We start from the raw sequence: 16,604 nt of genomic DNA, 5'->3' as shown, positions 1-16,604 counted from the left end.
AGAAATATTAAATATCAATGGTGACAGTATTTTTTTCCCCCATGTTGACAAAATGTAGTATGTGGATGTCAATTTCCAGGTTGGCCAGTGTCCTTGCAGGTGATTTGTCGATAAATAAATCCGTTGCTGATTGTAGTGCCAGGCGACAGAGACAGAAATAGAACCACTTCCTATTTTCTTATAGACAAGTTTCCTGAGCGAAACATGGACAGCGCCATCTTTGACAATTTCTGCTCCAAACTTCCGGTTTAGACAGAACAGCATGAAGTGCGGTTGAAGTAAGCAGTGTATTGACAAAGTTAAAACTGCAAAATCAAACCAGAGGAACCCACAGAATCTCCCAAAATGAATTCAGCACGATGTAGATGAATCTCCGTGACTATCTGTGCTGTGCATGAACTCCAGAAGCGCCTATATTTAAGGTTGGAAGTGGAATGTTTTGATCAGCGACCAACTAGTAGCTACAATGCGCCAGTGTGGCTCTACTTCGCCATATGCCTTAAAACCAGCTGCAGACAATAAGTTAAGGATGTGCTTTAAACCTAAGGATCTACCTAAAAGATTGTATGTTTGTACTTATCACTTTGTTGATCATTCGTGAACCAAATTATAACAAACTGTGCAGCCTGTGTTAACGTGAGGTGTAGATTGATACGCCGGCCAGTCGAGTGACCAAAATGAAGTAAAATTAGAAAAAGTATTACAGTTGCCGAATGCAGAAGGGCTGACACGGATTTTGTTGTTACAAGGAAATACTACAAGGTATTTACATATAAACAAAAATAATATGTCATTCTTTTTTATTGCAGATATTGATCGCAACAAAACATTTGGATTTTGGACAACATGATTCCATTTCATGTATTATTTAAAACGATTGGTGCATGTGCAAAACAGGTCAATAAATCACAATTCATAAAATTATTAGAAAAATATTATCGAAGGTTGAGCATATGAGGAATGTGTTATGAGACAGCAGAGCTTAAGGGCGCCACACCAAACTTTCACCCAACATCACGGCGACCCTTGGTGGACTCCAGACGGGCTTTCTCCCGCTGACCTCGGTAATTCCAGCTCGTAAAAAAACTCGTAGTTGGATCTTGGGATCGAGCTGACGGTCGGCCGCGAGCCTAGCCACCGTCTCCCGGCCCTAGCCTCTCGGCCGTCCCAGGATAGAGCGCACGTAGTCTCAATATACAGTATGTGATCATCGTACAGTAAGTGTTGTTGTGAGGCACATCAACTTGTCTTCCCTTGCCTAACAACGTTTTCCACCTCTAAACAAACAAACAAAAAAATTGCAACATTTGTGTATTGTGGTGGCACGAGCTTGGGGGGGTGGGGGTGGGGGGGCGGGGGGCAAAAAAAAAATAAAAATAAAGCTACAACGCTCAAGTATGTCGAAATCCAGCGTAGGGCTACTGCACCTTAAAACATGTTTTGTTTTCTCCTTGAGATAATTGCTGTTGTGATTTGGTCTATGTTGTTGTGATTTGGTCTAAAAAAATAAAAGTTGATTTGATTTTACTTGACTTAGAACACATCCATAACTGAACAGTATGGACATGCAGGTGACAATGTTTTTTTTTAGGTAACCTATTGTGGATCCTTGGTTTTATTATTATTATTATTATTATAGTCATTCTTTGTTCCGCAGCCCCTTTGAGCTCAATATGAACCCCTAAGAATGCTTCAAAATGCTCCAAAATCGGCAAAAATCAAAATCTTTGATACTGTGTAAAGACAAATTCCAAATACACTATGTAGCGCCCCCTAGCAGTCATTCTTTGTCCCGCTGACGCTTTGAGCCCTACTTTGACCCCCTCAGAATGCTTCATAAGCCAGGTGAACACTGGTGAAAACATTGATAAAAAGTAAAAAAAAAAAAAAAAAATTCCAAATATGCGTAAATGTGTGTACTGCCCCCTAGGGAAAAAAAACAACAGTTCTTTTTTTTTTTTTTTTTAAAGGTGAAAGAGGAGGTAACAATGCAAAGGTTAAAACTTAGAACACATCAGTACTATATGAATGGGATACCATACGCCAGGGGTCTCCAAACCGGTCCTCGAGGGCCGCTGCGGGTCCTGGTTTTTGTTCATACCGATCAAGCACAGAGACCTTTTAACCAATGTGGTTTCTACTAAAACAAGCAGCACCTGACTGCAATCAACTGATTACACTTATAAGACACCAGATTGGTGAAAAGGTGTGGTCTTGTTATGTTGGAATAAAATCCTGTAGCCACTGCAGCCCTATGTGGAACAGTTTGGAGACCACTGCCATACGCGGTGCCCAGACTGCCGTTGGTACTATGTCTAGATTTCTTTGGGAGTAGCGTGTCCGTGGGCGGGCACTGCCCCCCCCTTACCCCTTACCCCCCCCCCCCCCCAGACACCGGTAACGTCCCTGTTTGAAATACATTCTTGAAAGAGTGAAAATGTGACAACCAACCCCGCTCTCCCCTGTATGTTTTAAGGCAACATTTTTAAAAAAAAATTTATTAACATATTAACATGATAAATAGACAAACGAACAATCAACAAAACAAAACAAAACAAACACAGATGTGCCAGGGGGTATAAACATTCCGCATCAGAGAAGAAAAAAACCCCATGAAAAATACTGTAAACAATTGCTCAGAAAAAAAATTTAGTTTTTCACAAATGTCAATTATTTTTTTCTGCTTTCAGATTTTTTGACTTTTTTAATAGGTTTATGTAGCATATAGTTTCATTATGAAAAGGAGAAAAAGATGGTAACAGCTTGCTAAATTTACATTGGTGGAGGTATTTTGAGGCAGCAAACCTTAGAAAGTAAAAACCAGCAATACGTCATCGTCTCTGGCGCTGATTGGCCGGGTGTCACGTGACCCTCCAGCTGATTTCGTTGCATGAAGTGTTTTGCTTCGGATGTACTCTGAAGCCATTTCTGCTCGGAACCGCTGTGCAGGCTTGTTCACATCACATCATCGTCATCTTTTGTTTTTTTAAGCTTACAATTATGGCTCACACCGCACAAGCAAACGTCTTCGACGCCAACAACCCTCAAATCCAGGTGGAACACGACAAAAAGCGTCGACAATTTGTCATAAGACTAAACGGTATGTTGAACATGTTGTTGGTGGTGGTAGCTTTCGGCTAATGTTAGCGCACTGCTTGTTGTTAACTTAGCTTCATTTACTGCAAGAACCGTACGACTTTATAAACCGGAAATTACTGTCTACATTTTACTAATCACTCGCAGTTCCATTCATGACTTGTTGTTTAAGGATGGAGAAACGCGTGTGATCAGTACAAAAGATTTATTTTCATAGAGAAAGAAATAGATGCAGAAAAACTCGAGAACCTACTAATTCACTTTTCCGGTTTAACATAATTTAATAATTACATACTACAATTTTAAAACGCACCAATACATGAAATAGAAGATATGCGAATAAATAATTTGCGTTTTCTGGCATCATCCAGTGTAATCTGACACTGTAAATTAGGGGTAGGAATCTCGACACGATTTGTGATACAAGGCTCACCATAGCGATTATTTCACAATATGGTGAAACAACATTTATTGATGCGCGCGTAAGGAAATCAATCTACTATATTTTATGATACAATTATTAAAAAGTAATGACAGCTATTTCTGAGTGGAAAACTAAACAAACATTTGTGGACACCCCTAGCAAGAAGTATGGAATCGCCAGTCTCGGACGAGCACTCACTCAGACATTTTATCATGTAGAACAAACTCAGATAAAAAGTTTGAAAAAAAAAAAAAAGTATTAGTTCAAAAGTGCAACTCTTTAGCATTCAGAAACACTAAAAGAAATGAATAAATAACATTGTTGTCAGTAAATGTTAATTTTATAGAGCAAGTGCAGGGAAATATATGTGGAATCACTCCATTCTGAGGAAAAAAAATATGGAATCATGAGAAACAAACAAAGAAATAACAATCAAGACTAAGGGTGTAAAGGTACATGTATTCGTATTGAACCGTTTCGGTACTTGGTGGTCGGTTCGGAACGGAGGCGTACCAAACGAGTTTCTGACGTAATGTAACCCTTACTTTTCGAGGCTGCGAGTCGATCGGGTTACAGTTTCTTTGTGTAGATTATATTTACTCGGTATTCTCTACTATAATGAGGACCAACACGGTAGGACAGTAAGAAACGTCAACGGCGCGACGACGTGGCCGCCGCGAGAACGCAGTGAAACGCGGCTGTTAAAGTCAATCAGCCAATGCACACCAGTCGCAGTGCGGCCGCGTGTTAGACGCGTCCCAGAAGCGGCACAACACGATGCACGCGAAAAGAACGGCAGAGTTAATTATTTGACACGAGATGCGACCCTCCTGCGTCAATACTACTAGCTAGCAGACCGGAAGTCACTCGTGTAAAAATACGGGGGATCCGGTCGATTTTCAAACTAATATGCAATCGTAACTTACCTTTTGAGTCCATCAGATCTCTTGAGTGGTAGATCAGGGCACAGGTGACTTGTCTTTGTTGATTTACGGTTGTCTTCTCTGCTATAATAATAACCAACACGGCCCCGTGTTCAGTACAAAACCCGCCTACCACAACAAAACAAGTAGGAACTAATATTTACATAGGAACTAACGTTATACAACATAAAATATACAATATAAATGAATAGTACATCACATTTGTTATATACAAACACTTAATAAAATAAATAATAGCCCATTTAAATAAAATAAATTGAAATGAGCTAAAACACCTGTAATTAAATAATAAGAATAATAGACAGATCCTGCTTACACAATTAAATTTATTAATTTCTGTGTGGCGCTTTAACTTGAGACAATCCAAAAATAAAGCTTTTGGAAACCGTTCATAAGAAAAAAAAAAAATCATTGAGGCATTTCATTTGTAAAATACAGGTTAAAATCTTTGTCATTGGGATTGCTTTTCTCTTTAGCACAGGGCTTCTTTTTTCTTCTTTCTTTCTGAAAGAAAGCTGACCAATACGCGGGGTCTGAAAGGCACATTGTTGGATTATTATCTTTAAATACCCACTACTTTTTGAGCAGAATTCTAGCTTTGTATAGGCTACTGTTCCTATTGTTGAAAGCACAAAAGTGTGTAATAAACAACTAGCACATTTATATTTTGCATTTTGTTTTCTTACTGTACCGAAAATGAACCGAAACGTGACCTTCAAAACCGAGGTACATACCGAATCGAGATTTTTGTGTACCGTTACACCCCTAATCAAAACACATCTCTAGTATTTAGTAGCACCACCTCTTGCAGTCTCTGAGGCATGGACTTGATGAGTAGGGATGGGAATCGAAATCCGATTCCAATTCGGAACCGGTTCCGAGTGTTTCGAGGCCTCGACATCACAATGAAAAAGCCTTAACGATCCCTTTAACGATTCGTAAAGACGCGTATTGCGTCGTGACGTGTGTTGTTGTCCAGACGCATCAAACTAGCATGGCGCCAAGAACCACTCGCTCCAAAGTTTGACTACACTTCACTAGGAAAGAGTGTGAAAATGAAAGGTTACGACGGGTAAGCACGAGCATTGCAGCCATAAACATAACAATGACAGCACGTAGGTTCAAACGCTCGAAAGTGTGTCTTCACTTCACGAGGAAAAATTGCAGTCATTGCAAGGTGGAGATAACTGCATCGGGAGGGAATACGACTGCGCTGTCCTCACAGAGAGGCTGAGGCTCAGTCCTGGCTATACAGCTAGCTAAACTCCCAAATGACGATGCAGAAGACGTTGGTATAATTTGCTGACTTTATTCAACCATCACTTGAAGAGTGAAACTAAGAATAGAAATGAAACAAATCAATTTCGTCCCCAATAACAAACAGGTTTGCATCAACGTAAATCAGCGATGATTAGCTGCTAATAACAGTATGGTTAGCATTCGTTCGCTAGCATTAGCACATCGTTCAAACCACTACACAACTGGATTTAAGTGTCCGATCGCGAGTGGAAACACAACAACAACAACACAAAAGATGATACATACAGGCGTTGCCTCTGTAGATATTAACATTAACAAAGAACGTAGGCTCGTAGAAGTGTTTCCCTCTCTCACTAACTCGCTCACTCACTTGGATGCGGCATTTCTTCTTTGGGTGTAAGCGCGCTTTTCTTGACATGAGCGCGTTCTTCTTCGCGTGAGGAAGCGCAAGGGCGCCTCCACTTGAGCGTGTAAGCGCCACAAAAACTAAAAGGCATGCAATTCAATGTAATGGTAAATTAATACACGTTAACCCAGCAGTCCCCAAACTGCGGCCCGCGGCCCGAATACGGCCCGCCTCCACATTTGGTCCGGCCATTTTGAATTTTTTTTTTTTTTTCTTAATCGTGTTATTTATTTTCTGGCCTTTTCCTTGAAGAATTCAGAGAGGGTTATTTGGTTATTATCTATTTAATTAATAGTGTTTTTATTATTAATTATTATTATTATAAAGAATCCAGAAAGGGTTATTTGATTGTGGCTTTCTGAAAAACAATAATTTTTTACATTTATGCACTTCTGCAATCGTAACACTTTTTCTGTTACAAACTGACCCCGGCCCCTCATCAGAGAAGGGAAACGTTATGTGGCCCTCACAGGAAAAAGTTTGGGGACCCCTGCTTTAACACATATTGCCAAAGGCAGAACAACAACCTATCTGCCAATATATACCAATATTTTTTATTTGTATTAGATAAATGTTTCAGTAAAATGTTACACATTCTTGTGTATTTGCCACTTATTGCCACAGTTAACATTGAGGCTTTGGGCCTCTTTTGATCTCGTTGTGAGTTTGTAAGGTTGTGACTAAACAAACTCGATGCCAATCAAAACGTTTGTTCTTCTTTTTCCCCAAATTAGAATCGATAAAGAATCGAATCGTTAAGCAATATCGATAATGGAATCAGAATTGTAAAAATCCTATCAATTCCCATCCCTATTGATTGTATTCTTCATCAACTTGGTGCCAACTCTCTTTGATTGCAGTTGCCAGATCATCCTTGCGTTAGTATACAGCCGCCATCTTAAAGCAGTGGACTTCCCTGGAAGGCTGTTGTAGCAAACCTTCCAAGCGAACCTAAGTTTTTATTTAAAATACTCCTAAATCAGCAAAATCTTGACTTGTATCTATCTTTAAAACAGTTTTAAAACTTTCACATGTCAAAAGTAGACAGAAGGAAAATTATGGAATAACAGCAGCAATTTTAAAAACTCGAATTAATTGAATGTAGTTTAAATCTACAGAATGGGGACTTGAGTATTTTATTTACTGTTTTGAACTAGGGCTGCAGCTATCGAATATTTTAGTAATCGAGTAATCGACTAAAAATTCTATCGGTTAATCGAGTAATCGGATAAAACATTGTTTTTAGGTAAAGAGCAATTATAAATATACCTGAGGAAAAAAAGACATTTAATCCAATGTTGAACCATTTTCAGTCAATCAATGTCTTTATTTTCGATGTACATTGTTGAAAACAGCCAAAAATTGCATCTCAGATGTGACTAGAAAAAAAAATCACTGCTTTCACTCAAAAAACCTCTAGATCTTATAAAAAAAAAATTCTTACCTAAAAATGTAATTACACTTGATAACACACATCACTTGAAAGGTACGTGGTTTTCCCACGTGCTTCAATTGAATTTCCATTTGTGTCAAGCTATTTTTAAGTTCTAGTTAAGTTTTAAATAGTTAGTCCTGATAGGATTTTGAGTTTTTGCAGTGTTCAAAATAAATGCATGATACCTGCTGTATTGGAGCACATTAGGGACCAGTGCTACTTGGTGTTTTATTCAGCAATGACTACGGAGCTAAAACTGACAGTTAGCTTTATTATGTTTTAATTTTACACCCTCAACACTCTACAGCGCTGTGTTTTTACAAATTAAATAAAGCCGGTATGTAAGACACGTTAACCACACATCGACAGTGGTCATAATCAATAGAAACCTAGCCCTCCGAAGGGCTAACGTTACGTGAGCGAGTGACAGTAACGTATTTGTTAGCGCTGAGAAGTCTACTGCTTAAATATGGCGGCTGTTTACTAACGCTGCCGAGATGCGGCCGAGTCTGTCATTTCGCATCTAGTCCTAAATGCATGCGATATCTATGAGGCGCATCGGACACTACCTGCTACCACACTGGCATCATGCAGGCGTAATTTTTAGCAACGTCGGCGTAGTTTGTAGCGGCTGTCGGCCGCAGTAAGGTTTATTTTATTTTGTTATTATTGCTTCTTCTTCTACGCACGTGACGTCAGCGCATTGTCCCGCATGAAAAGTAGTCCGAGCAAAACGTGATGCTTAGAGCTGGCAAAATTAAACGATTCCTCAAGGTGAATAAAATTACTCGGATCAGTTTTTAAACTCGAGTTGCTTGAGTATTCGTTTCAGCTCTATTATGAACTTAACTTGATAGTGAAATAGTTTATTTAACCCTGAGAGGCTTTTTGTACCATTTTTGTAACTAATGTACGAAACATTAAAAGCAGCTAATAGTTCGGGGCGTGTCATCAATAATCGATTTAAAATCGAATCGTAGCCTTTGAATCGTAATCGAATCGTTAGGTGCCCAAAGATTCCCACCTGTAGTTTAGACATTGCTTAAGTATCCTTGATCAAGATACTAAACCCCACGTTGCTCCTGGTGCTGCATCACCAGTAGGTAGATGAGGATATTGTGTGAAGCTCTTTGAGGGCCTTAAAAAGGGAAAGGCGCAATTAGGCTCGAGCGTATGACGTGGCACTCGCGAGGTTTCCGCCGCTATCGCCATTGTGGAAGCGAGAAACATAAACTGAGGCATTTCAACACAGGTCGCTCTTTAAAAATGGTTGGAAATTATTGTGCGGTAAAGAATTGCAACAACCGATCGAATAGAAAGGAGAATGTACAGCTCGACGGAACACCATTGAGTTTCTTCCGGATCCCTACATGGAGAAAAGGCGAGGGAAAGCTCATATCTGAACTTACCAAACGTCGAAGAATGGCATGGGTGGCCTCGATCAGAAGGAAGGGCATAACGTTTGATTCTCCAGTTACACACTGAGTTTGCTCTATGCACTTCCACTCCGGTAAGTTAATTTCGTTTGTTTACGCAAATTTCAGTAACTTTACGCCCTAAGTCGGCCTGTTGTTAGCTATTGCTACAGCTAAACAACTAGCATGCATACATGTGCATTGTCTTCATAAGACATAATTCCTGTCGTTGCTAAATGAAAAAGCTGTAATATTTTGACGTGAGAGAGTGGCAAAGAATTTGTACACAGGCTACATTTTATGCAGCAAAAGATTTGTACATCCGTGGTCACAGACTAATGTAAACACACATTGCCTACCTTTGCTAGAAAGATGGTGTTACCGTTTGCTATGGTCATAAAGTGAAGATCCTGCACCCATCCGCAGCAAAACTGTTCGTAGCTTTGTAGCGATTTGTAGTTTCGGAATTGCTGATGAGTGTAGTAACATATACCAAACAATAAATACAGCATGATGTCCATTTCGCGTAGTGGTGGAAGCTTGTCGACATCTTTATTCCATTTGTGTTCGGCTTGCTCGTGAGGGTCAACATTGTTCACATCCTTAAAATTGCTCACATATCTGTCCTTCGCCGTGGTAACAAGTTTGTCTCTGTTTCGAACTGGCAAGTTTTCCCTACATTTTTCCATCTTTGGCACTCGTAGTTGAATTGTATTTGCCGTTAAGTTTAAATGTCCCGTGATGCAGACGTGCTTCCGCAATGGCTGTGTTGTCGCAAATCTCGCACGATCCCGTGCTGCTGTGACGTAAACGCTCGAGCCTAATACAAGTGTAACTCCATTTACCATTATCATTTAACCCTTCAGAGGACGGAATGAATACTAGTGCAGGAAAGAGAGGCGCGGCTGAATCCGAGCCAAAATAACCCAGTTTTAAATTGATTTTTTTTCATACCGGCCGGTTGGATTAGAAAAAAAAAAAGGCTAATACTGATATACGTCAAATTTCCAAATATCGTCGCCGGTAATCTGCACGGCCAACCATTGGTCTATCTCTATTTTGAATAATGTTGGCCACAGGACGCTGATATTTCTCCAGGGATTAACAAAAACTCTCCTTCGGATGAATATATTCTCAGTAGGTTGTACCAGATTTTAGGGCTGCATCTTATTTTAGTAGTCAATTAATCTATCATTTAGTTAGTTCAAATAATCAAGTAATCGGATTAAGAACATTAATTGCGTTTGAGAGTCAATTTTGGGAGATGTAAAACACAGACTTGCCAAGATTGCTCATTCAAAAGAGCATTAAATGTGAATACAAAATAAAATTCCCGAGTGTTTTTTTAAACTTTGCAGGATTGCACTTTTATTTAAAAAATAAATTAATGTACCTGAGCTTAGCCTCAGAGACAGTATTCAAAAAATAAATAAATGAGGATCTAAGGATAAAAAAAAAAAATAAAATTGGCTAACTTGTGGAGCAAAAGTCTGCTAGTTTATATGCTATGAAGTGCTAACTTTTTTTTATTTTTACAATACTCTTAACAAATCATTCACGCGCATATTCCCACAAAAAAAAAACAGCTTAATATACCTATAAACTAAATTACGAATGCATTAAAAAACATCTCTTCAAAAAAAAAAAAAAAAAAAACTTACCTTATGTTGGTCTTAACAGGGAGCAGCTGTATTCAGCCATGTTAAAAGAGTTATGTCATATTCACTGTTGCCACTACAGGCCAGTGTATCCACCCAAATCAATAAAACTAAACGCAAACACTTTCAAAACAAACCATTACAACGCCACTCTAATTAAACAAATCCTCGAAATGTGATTCTAAGCTTTTTTTTCTCATCGAATTACTCGAGTTAATCGATAAATCGTTGCAGCACTATTGGATTTAATAGGTAAAAACTGGAGCAAGGCATATGCATACCATTGAGTTGTAAATAGATCACGTGATCGGAAATCAGGCCCGATCACGTCATTTACAGAGGATCTGAATCTGCATAAAAAAATATATTTAATGTATTCATTTATTTATATTTTTAAGTATTAACTCATTGGCTGCCATTGATGGCGTTAGATGTCCAATCCACTTTGACTGGGATGGCTGACAATAGCCACGTTTACATGCTGACTTTTATTCATACCGATTCAAATCATTCCGAATGGAAATTTCAGATCAGCTGTTTACATGTCACTTCATCTATTCCGATCCAGCGTTTACATGTGTCTGCCTTTATTCCGAAAGGACGTTTGACAACTGCCGTCTGACATGCGCAGATTAATCAAAGCAAAGCGTCACGTTGCAAAACATGGAGATCGATCGTCAGAGTGCCGCTGTTTTAACTTCAACCCACTTGTTGTCTTTGTGGGGTCGTATCCGCTTCTGCTGTTTTGCTCTTTTGCCTTGTAGTAGCCGGTTTTCAGCGTTTTCCACCGGTTTCTAATCTGGTCAACGCTCCGGTCTATTCCGGCTTCGTGTAACCTCTCGTGAACTTTTTTAAATAGTTCACTGTTCCTTGTTTTACGCCCGTCTAAGCGAGCAATTATATTCAATTCTTTTAAAGTTTGAATTTAATACAATCTTTCCGCCGGACTCCACTTAGGTGCGCTGTGCTTGGAAGCCATGTTGCAAGTGACGTTACTTACGTCACCAAGTGATGTCACCACGTCAGTACGGAGCATGTGCAGAAAGAACGCAACCAGACACCATTCCGCTTCCCTGTTTACATGATATAATTTTACTTCTTATCGGTTTGGGAAAAGGAATATTCCACCCCTGTGAAACGGAATGAAATTCCATTTGGTTTGGGCCTGTTCATTCCGAATGAGGTGTTTATATGGAACACATTTATTCGGTTTGAACATCTAAACCGATTGTAATTGGAATATTTGGCTCCATGTAAACGTGGCTAATGATTGTCTTTAGGGTCTCACGATCGCGCAGTACTTCTGTATGAATACGTTGGGAAGAAGACAGTGGACTTGCAACATACTGAAGTTCCAGATGCTTACCGAGGGCGGGGAATTGCCAAACATCTGGCCAAGGTAAAGTCCACCAACATTGGTACAGAAAGTTAAAATGCATCATAACAGGCAGTTTCAAAGAGTAATACAAGTATGCATCTGTGACAACAGGCGGCCATGGACTTTGTGGTGGAGGAGGACCTGAAAGCTCACTTGACCTGTTGGTACATTCAGAAATACGTCAAAGAGAATCCACAACCTCATTACTTTGAACATATTTATCAATGACCTCACACGGTGCCAAAGTCAGGAGAAAGACTCTCAGAAGTGAGGTATGCTTTGGATTTAAAGGCTTATATTCAACAAAGGACCTTCCAGGCATTGTTAGAAGGAGCCAGCTAATCTCTTTGCAAGAAACTTTCATGCTGGCTTGACTTTGTCAAATCTGTCTGCAGCAAGGTGACGTTCATTCAGCAGAAATGGGACCCCAGTCAGCTGACTAGATTCCAGTGTCTTTGTCAAATGGAAAAACCTTTGGGTGGAAATTCTTCACCTGTGCGTGATAAATGACATGGGAGACACGTTTTATTTCCTCACAGGTAGCAGGAAGAGCTCATAAGGTCTTTGCACCTTTGTCGTCACGGTGGTTGGACTGAATTCATTTTTTCAATGTTTGTTTTCATTTGACTCCCCCATGTCAACGCGGTCGGGACACAGCTTTTTTCACTAAGGTTGTAAATCAATACCATTTTTGGCTGCGATACAGATTCCAATACCTGGCTATGTTATATCGGCTAATGGCGATACTGTACCGATAGCACATTTTTGTTGAAAAATATATATGTTTTGGGGGTTTGGAAACTGAATCTTGAAGAGTACATATTTCTAAGTACTCCCTGATACCGATGACGTCATTTTAGTGCGATATCGATACTGATACCAGTATCTGTGCAACACTAGTAAAAAATAAAAAATGGCAGCAGACAAAATAGTTAAGGCAAGACAACTTTTGACTAAAAGATACACAAATCTATGCTAAATGCATTTAAGCTTCAGAATAATATACAATGTACACTAATGAGATAGTTGTGCGTCACTAAAGTTTCTCAAATCCAAGTCCAAACGCAGTATTTAGTGTTTTTGTCAGAACGGAAATTCAGTTGAAAATATGTGGGTATTTACCCAATCCTTTTTTTTTTTTTCCTGACAGATGGAAGTGCACTAGTCTTCCCAGAAATATAACCACTTTGTCATACATAGACTTGTTAAAGCTAAAGCTTGATTTTTGTTATTTTTTTAACACCTCGATGCCTTAATTTACATTTAACTTATTCACTACCAAAGAAACAAACCTTATTTTTTATGGAGAAAGATGGGGATCTAATCTTTCTTTTTGTAAATTCTGTGTTCATGTAGCCATAGAACTCGATATTCTGTGGCGCTTGAAAGAAGGGGATGTCTCATGACAAATGGCTGAGAGTGAATGAGTCAACAAATATATGTATGTGTATATATATATATATATATATATATATATATATAACATTGAAGGAATACCTAAGTGCATAAAAAATATTAAATGTAGAAAATTAAATTTAAAAATTGCAGCAAAAAAAAAATGGAACTCCAAAAATAAATCATAAAGAGATTACTTTTTTAGATTTAAAATTTAAACAATAAATACAAAATTATGTAATCATTCGGGAGGGGGGGGTCTTCTAAAATAAATAATGGAGAAATTCATGAAGAAATTCCTCTTATTTAATGCATTTTTATATTAATTAAAATTTCTATTTTTATTTTTTTTTATTTTGATTTTTTTAGGATTTTCCCATTTTTAATTGTATTTTAAATTTAAATCTCTACATATTTGTATTGTTTTGTTTATGTACTTAGTTATTTCCCTAATGCTTTTTGATATATGTTAAATGTAAATTCAGGCATCAATATAAAAAAAAGTTCTGGATAAACCCACACAACAACCCCCCCCCCCTCATTATTTATGACACTCATCTGATGTATAGCCTGTCACTGTGAAATGTGCAAATAGACAAACCAGCATTTTAATAACAGCACAGCTGCATTCAGGGCATTTCTATTCAAGTTCAGCCACATCCTTTGTTGATTCTAGAGCTTGAAACTGGTTGGTTGAACTTGACTCACTACGTTCCTATTGTTTTGTCATTTTATTTCTTCTGCACCGCAAAGAATCACACTTGTGGATTTCATAATGATATCATTGTGCTTATAAAATGCCCTTAAAACTTTTCACTGTGGTTTGGCTCCCTTTGCTGTTGACAATCTAGGTGTTGAGGAGAAACAAACCTCAGGAAATTCCTTACGCTCGGTAGAATTACATTTACATACAGGGCTGGCTGAATGCTTATATAGAGAAATCTAGTTTAGGTGACAGTCACTCATCGATAGGCAATATTTCATTTCTTGTTTAAATGTTGGTGTGCATTTTCTTAAGAGCAGAATGACTTAACTTTTCAAACCTTCATGTGACTGTGTGGAAAAATGTGTTTTGTGTTTGACATTTCTTGTTTGAAAAAAAGTAATAAAATACACGGCCGTTAATAATGCAATTGTATTTATTTGTGAGATTGAACAATGTAATATGCACATGTTATGGAATATTTACAATGCATTTATTATACTGATTAATTACTAACGTTAGAAGAAAGCAAGAAGCATGCTTCGAAGACTTTTTTTCTTTGCTTTTCACTGGGAGCACTAGAAATTTTAGGGTCGCAAAATGTAATTGATCCGTGGAATAGATATTTACATTTTTACACATTTCAACTATATTAATGACACATACTCAGCTCATTTGTACATTATCAAAACGACTGGAGCAGAAGTTTTTCAGCAATAAAAAATATACTACAAGATGTTTTTTTTTTTCAAATTTCTGTAAATTTACTAGTTGCACGAATAGATAGGGGGAAAAAAATCACTTGTCAAATTGAGGCATACAACTTGTATAATAAGTAATGGTGTAATAAAACACATTTTAAGGTCAAACTACTAAATGGGGATTCCACTTCAGCGTGATTGCTCAGGAATACATCAATTGCCACTTCAACCTTCTGCAGCCATTGAACTTTTCTAACATTATTTTTGAAGTGCCACTGCCAAAACCAATGATACAATTACGTTTGGGATAAAAATGTATTTTGATTTACTGTATTTTTAAACAAATGGAATTAGTTTGGTGATGGATTAAACAGCGGGAATGGAACTACATGCTACATTACAATTCATGTCCCATAGGACTTCAAATACGGGAGAAGAAATTGATGAATACCACAGGAGGTCAATGAATGTAACATATGCAGAGGTGCATAGTAACGCGGTACATTTACTGTATTGTATTATGGGATATTTACACCAAAAGATATTAACTGGTAACACTTCATTTGACAGCGAGATCATAATACTGTCATAAGACCAAATGAAGCACCATGGAGCTTTGAACCAATTGGCTGCAAAGCTTCATTGCGTCCAGAAGCTTCATATGGCCATCACTGCTTCCTTGGGGAAGACAGTCAACCTGTGCTGCCACCTGTTGTCAACACTGTTATCATCAGACATGCCTTCTAGCATGCATTGCTGTGCTACAGATGTAATTAACAATCAAAATTCATGTTCTGTGCTAATTATTTTTTCAGTTACTGTTCCAGTTGTTTCATTAATTGCTAGTTATAATATTTGGTAACACTTTATTTGACAATGGCCCCATAAGACACTGTCATGAGCATTAATAAGTGCTTATAACAGATGTCATTTAGTGTCATCCGGCAAATTATCTTACTTTTGAATGGATGTAAAAGATCCGAGCTCGACATAAATACATTTAGGGACGTAATTGCCGGAATACACTTAATGACATCTGTTATAAGCATTCAGTAATGCCCATGATAGTGTCATATCATAATAATGACAGTCTTATGATGCCGCTGTCATATAAAATGTTACCTACTAACCCAAATAAATCAACAAATAAACCGCACTGCACTTTAAGCCGCTGGATTCACAATAAGGGAAAAAAATAGCGGTTTATAATCTGAAAATTACGGTACTTCTATGAGTAGTTTTACTAATCAATACTTTTTAATCACATGACGCCATTATACCAATCAGACTTGATTTTGTCGTTCTATGAGCACCACGGCCTGTTCAATCACGTAGCGTTTTTAAAGCACCGTAAAAAATGAGGTATTTGACATAGTCGACATGACTCGAAAGCGCTGATTTTAGCCTTTCTTCCAGTTTTTATTTGGCACTGATTGACCACAGAAAGACAGAGATATGACCCTTTTAGTTTCATAAGAGGAAATATCTTTTCTCCACTAGAGGGCACTCATGCGCTTTGGATGAATGATGCTTCATTTCTGTGTTTTTTTTCCGTCTGGCTGGGATTCAATGATTTTTATTTTTATTTTTGTATTTCTTTGGCTATATGTGTTTATGCAATAGGTTACAGTCATGTTCTTCAAAAAAGAATAATAACAGTTCGTATAGATAACATTGTGCTGAGAAAAAAAATACAAAAAAAAAAAAATTTGTACCATTAAAAAAAACATCTTACTCCAATGTTACTTATTACTTTTACTTGTACTTGGAAAACATTTTTGGATGACAA

At 37.9% G+C, this 16,604-nt stretch overlaps 1 protein-coding gene across 2 annotated transcripts; it reads left to right on the top strand.

Annotated features, from left to right (window-relative positions):
- Positions 1-2,888: 2,888 nt before the first annotated feature.
- On the top strand, positions 2,889-14,821 carry natd1 (protein NATD1). 2 transcript variants are annotated; one of them, XM_057817996.1, is made up of 4 exons: positions 2,889-3,100; positions 11,919-12,037; positions 12,128-12,288; positions 12,412-14,821. In XM_057817996.1, exons 1-3 carry the CDS (start codon positions 3,001-3,003, stop codon positions 12,242-12,244), a joined length of 336 nt encoding a protein of 111 aa, XP_057673979.1. In that variant the 5' UTR covers positions 2,889-3,000; the 3' UTR covers positions 12,245-12,288; positions 12,412-14,821. The 2 variants fall into 2 exon arrangements, with proteins under 2 accessions (XP_057673979.1, XP_057673978.1); XM_057817995.1 differs by having other exon boundaries at positions 2,890-3,100; positions 12,128-14,820.
- The last annotated feature ends 1,783 nt before the right edge of the window (positions 14,822-16,604 follow it).

Source organism: Corythoichthys intestinalis, chromosome 16, assembly GCF_030265065.1.
Source record: "Corythoichthys intestinalis isolate RoL2023-P3 chromosome 16, ASM3026506v1, whole genome shotgun sequence".
Lineage (NCBI taxonomy): Eukaryota > Metazoa > Chordata > Actinopteri > Syngnathiformes > Syngnathidae > Corythoichthys > Corythoichthys intestinalis.
Note: the sequence above shows the minus strand (reverse complement) of the source record. Positions and strands in the feature narration are given on the sequence as shown.

What these genes read in the sequence shown, in the direction of transcription:
- natd1 (XM_057817996.1), top strand. Translation starts at nt 3,001, where the DNA reads ATGGCTCACACCGCACAAGCAAACGTCTTCGACGCCAACAACCCTCAA. An exon ending in ATTTGTCATAAGACTAAACG is followed by an intron (nt 3,101 to 11,918) that starts GTATGTTGAACA and finishes GATTGTCTTTAG; the next exon opens with GGTCTCACGATCGCGCAGTA. An exon ending in TTGCCAAACATCTGGCCAAG is followed by an intron (nt 12,038 to 12,127) that starts GTAAAGTCCACC and finishes CTGTGACAACAG; the next exon opens with GCGGCCATGGACTTTGTGGT.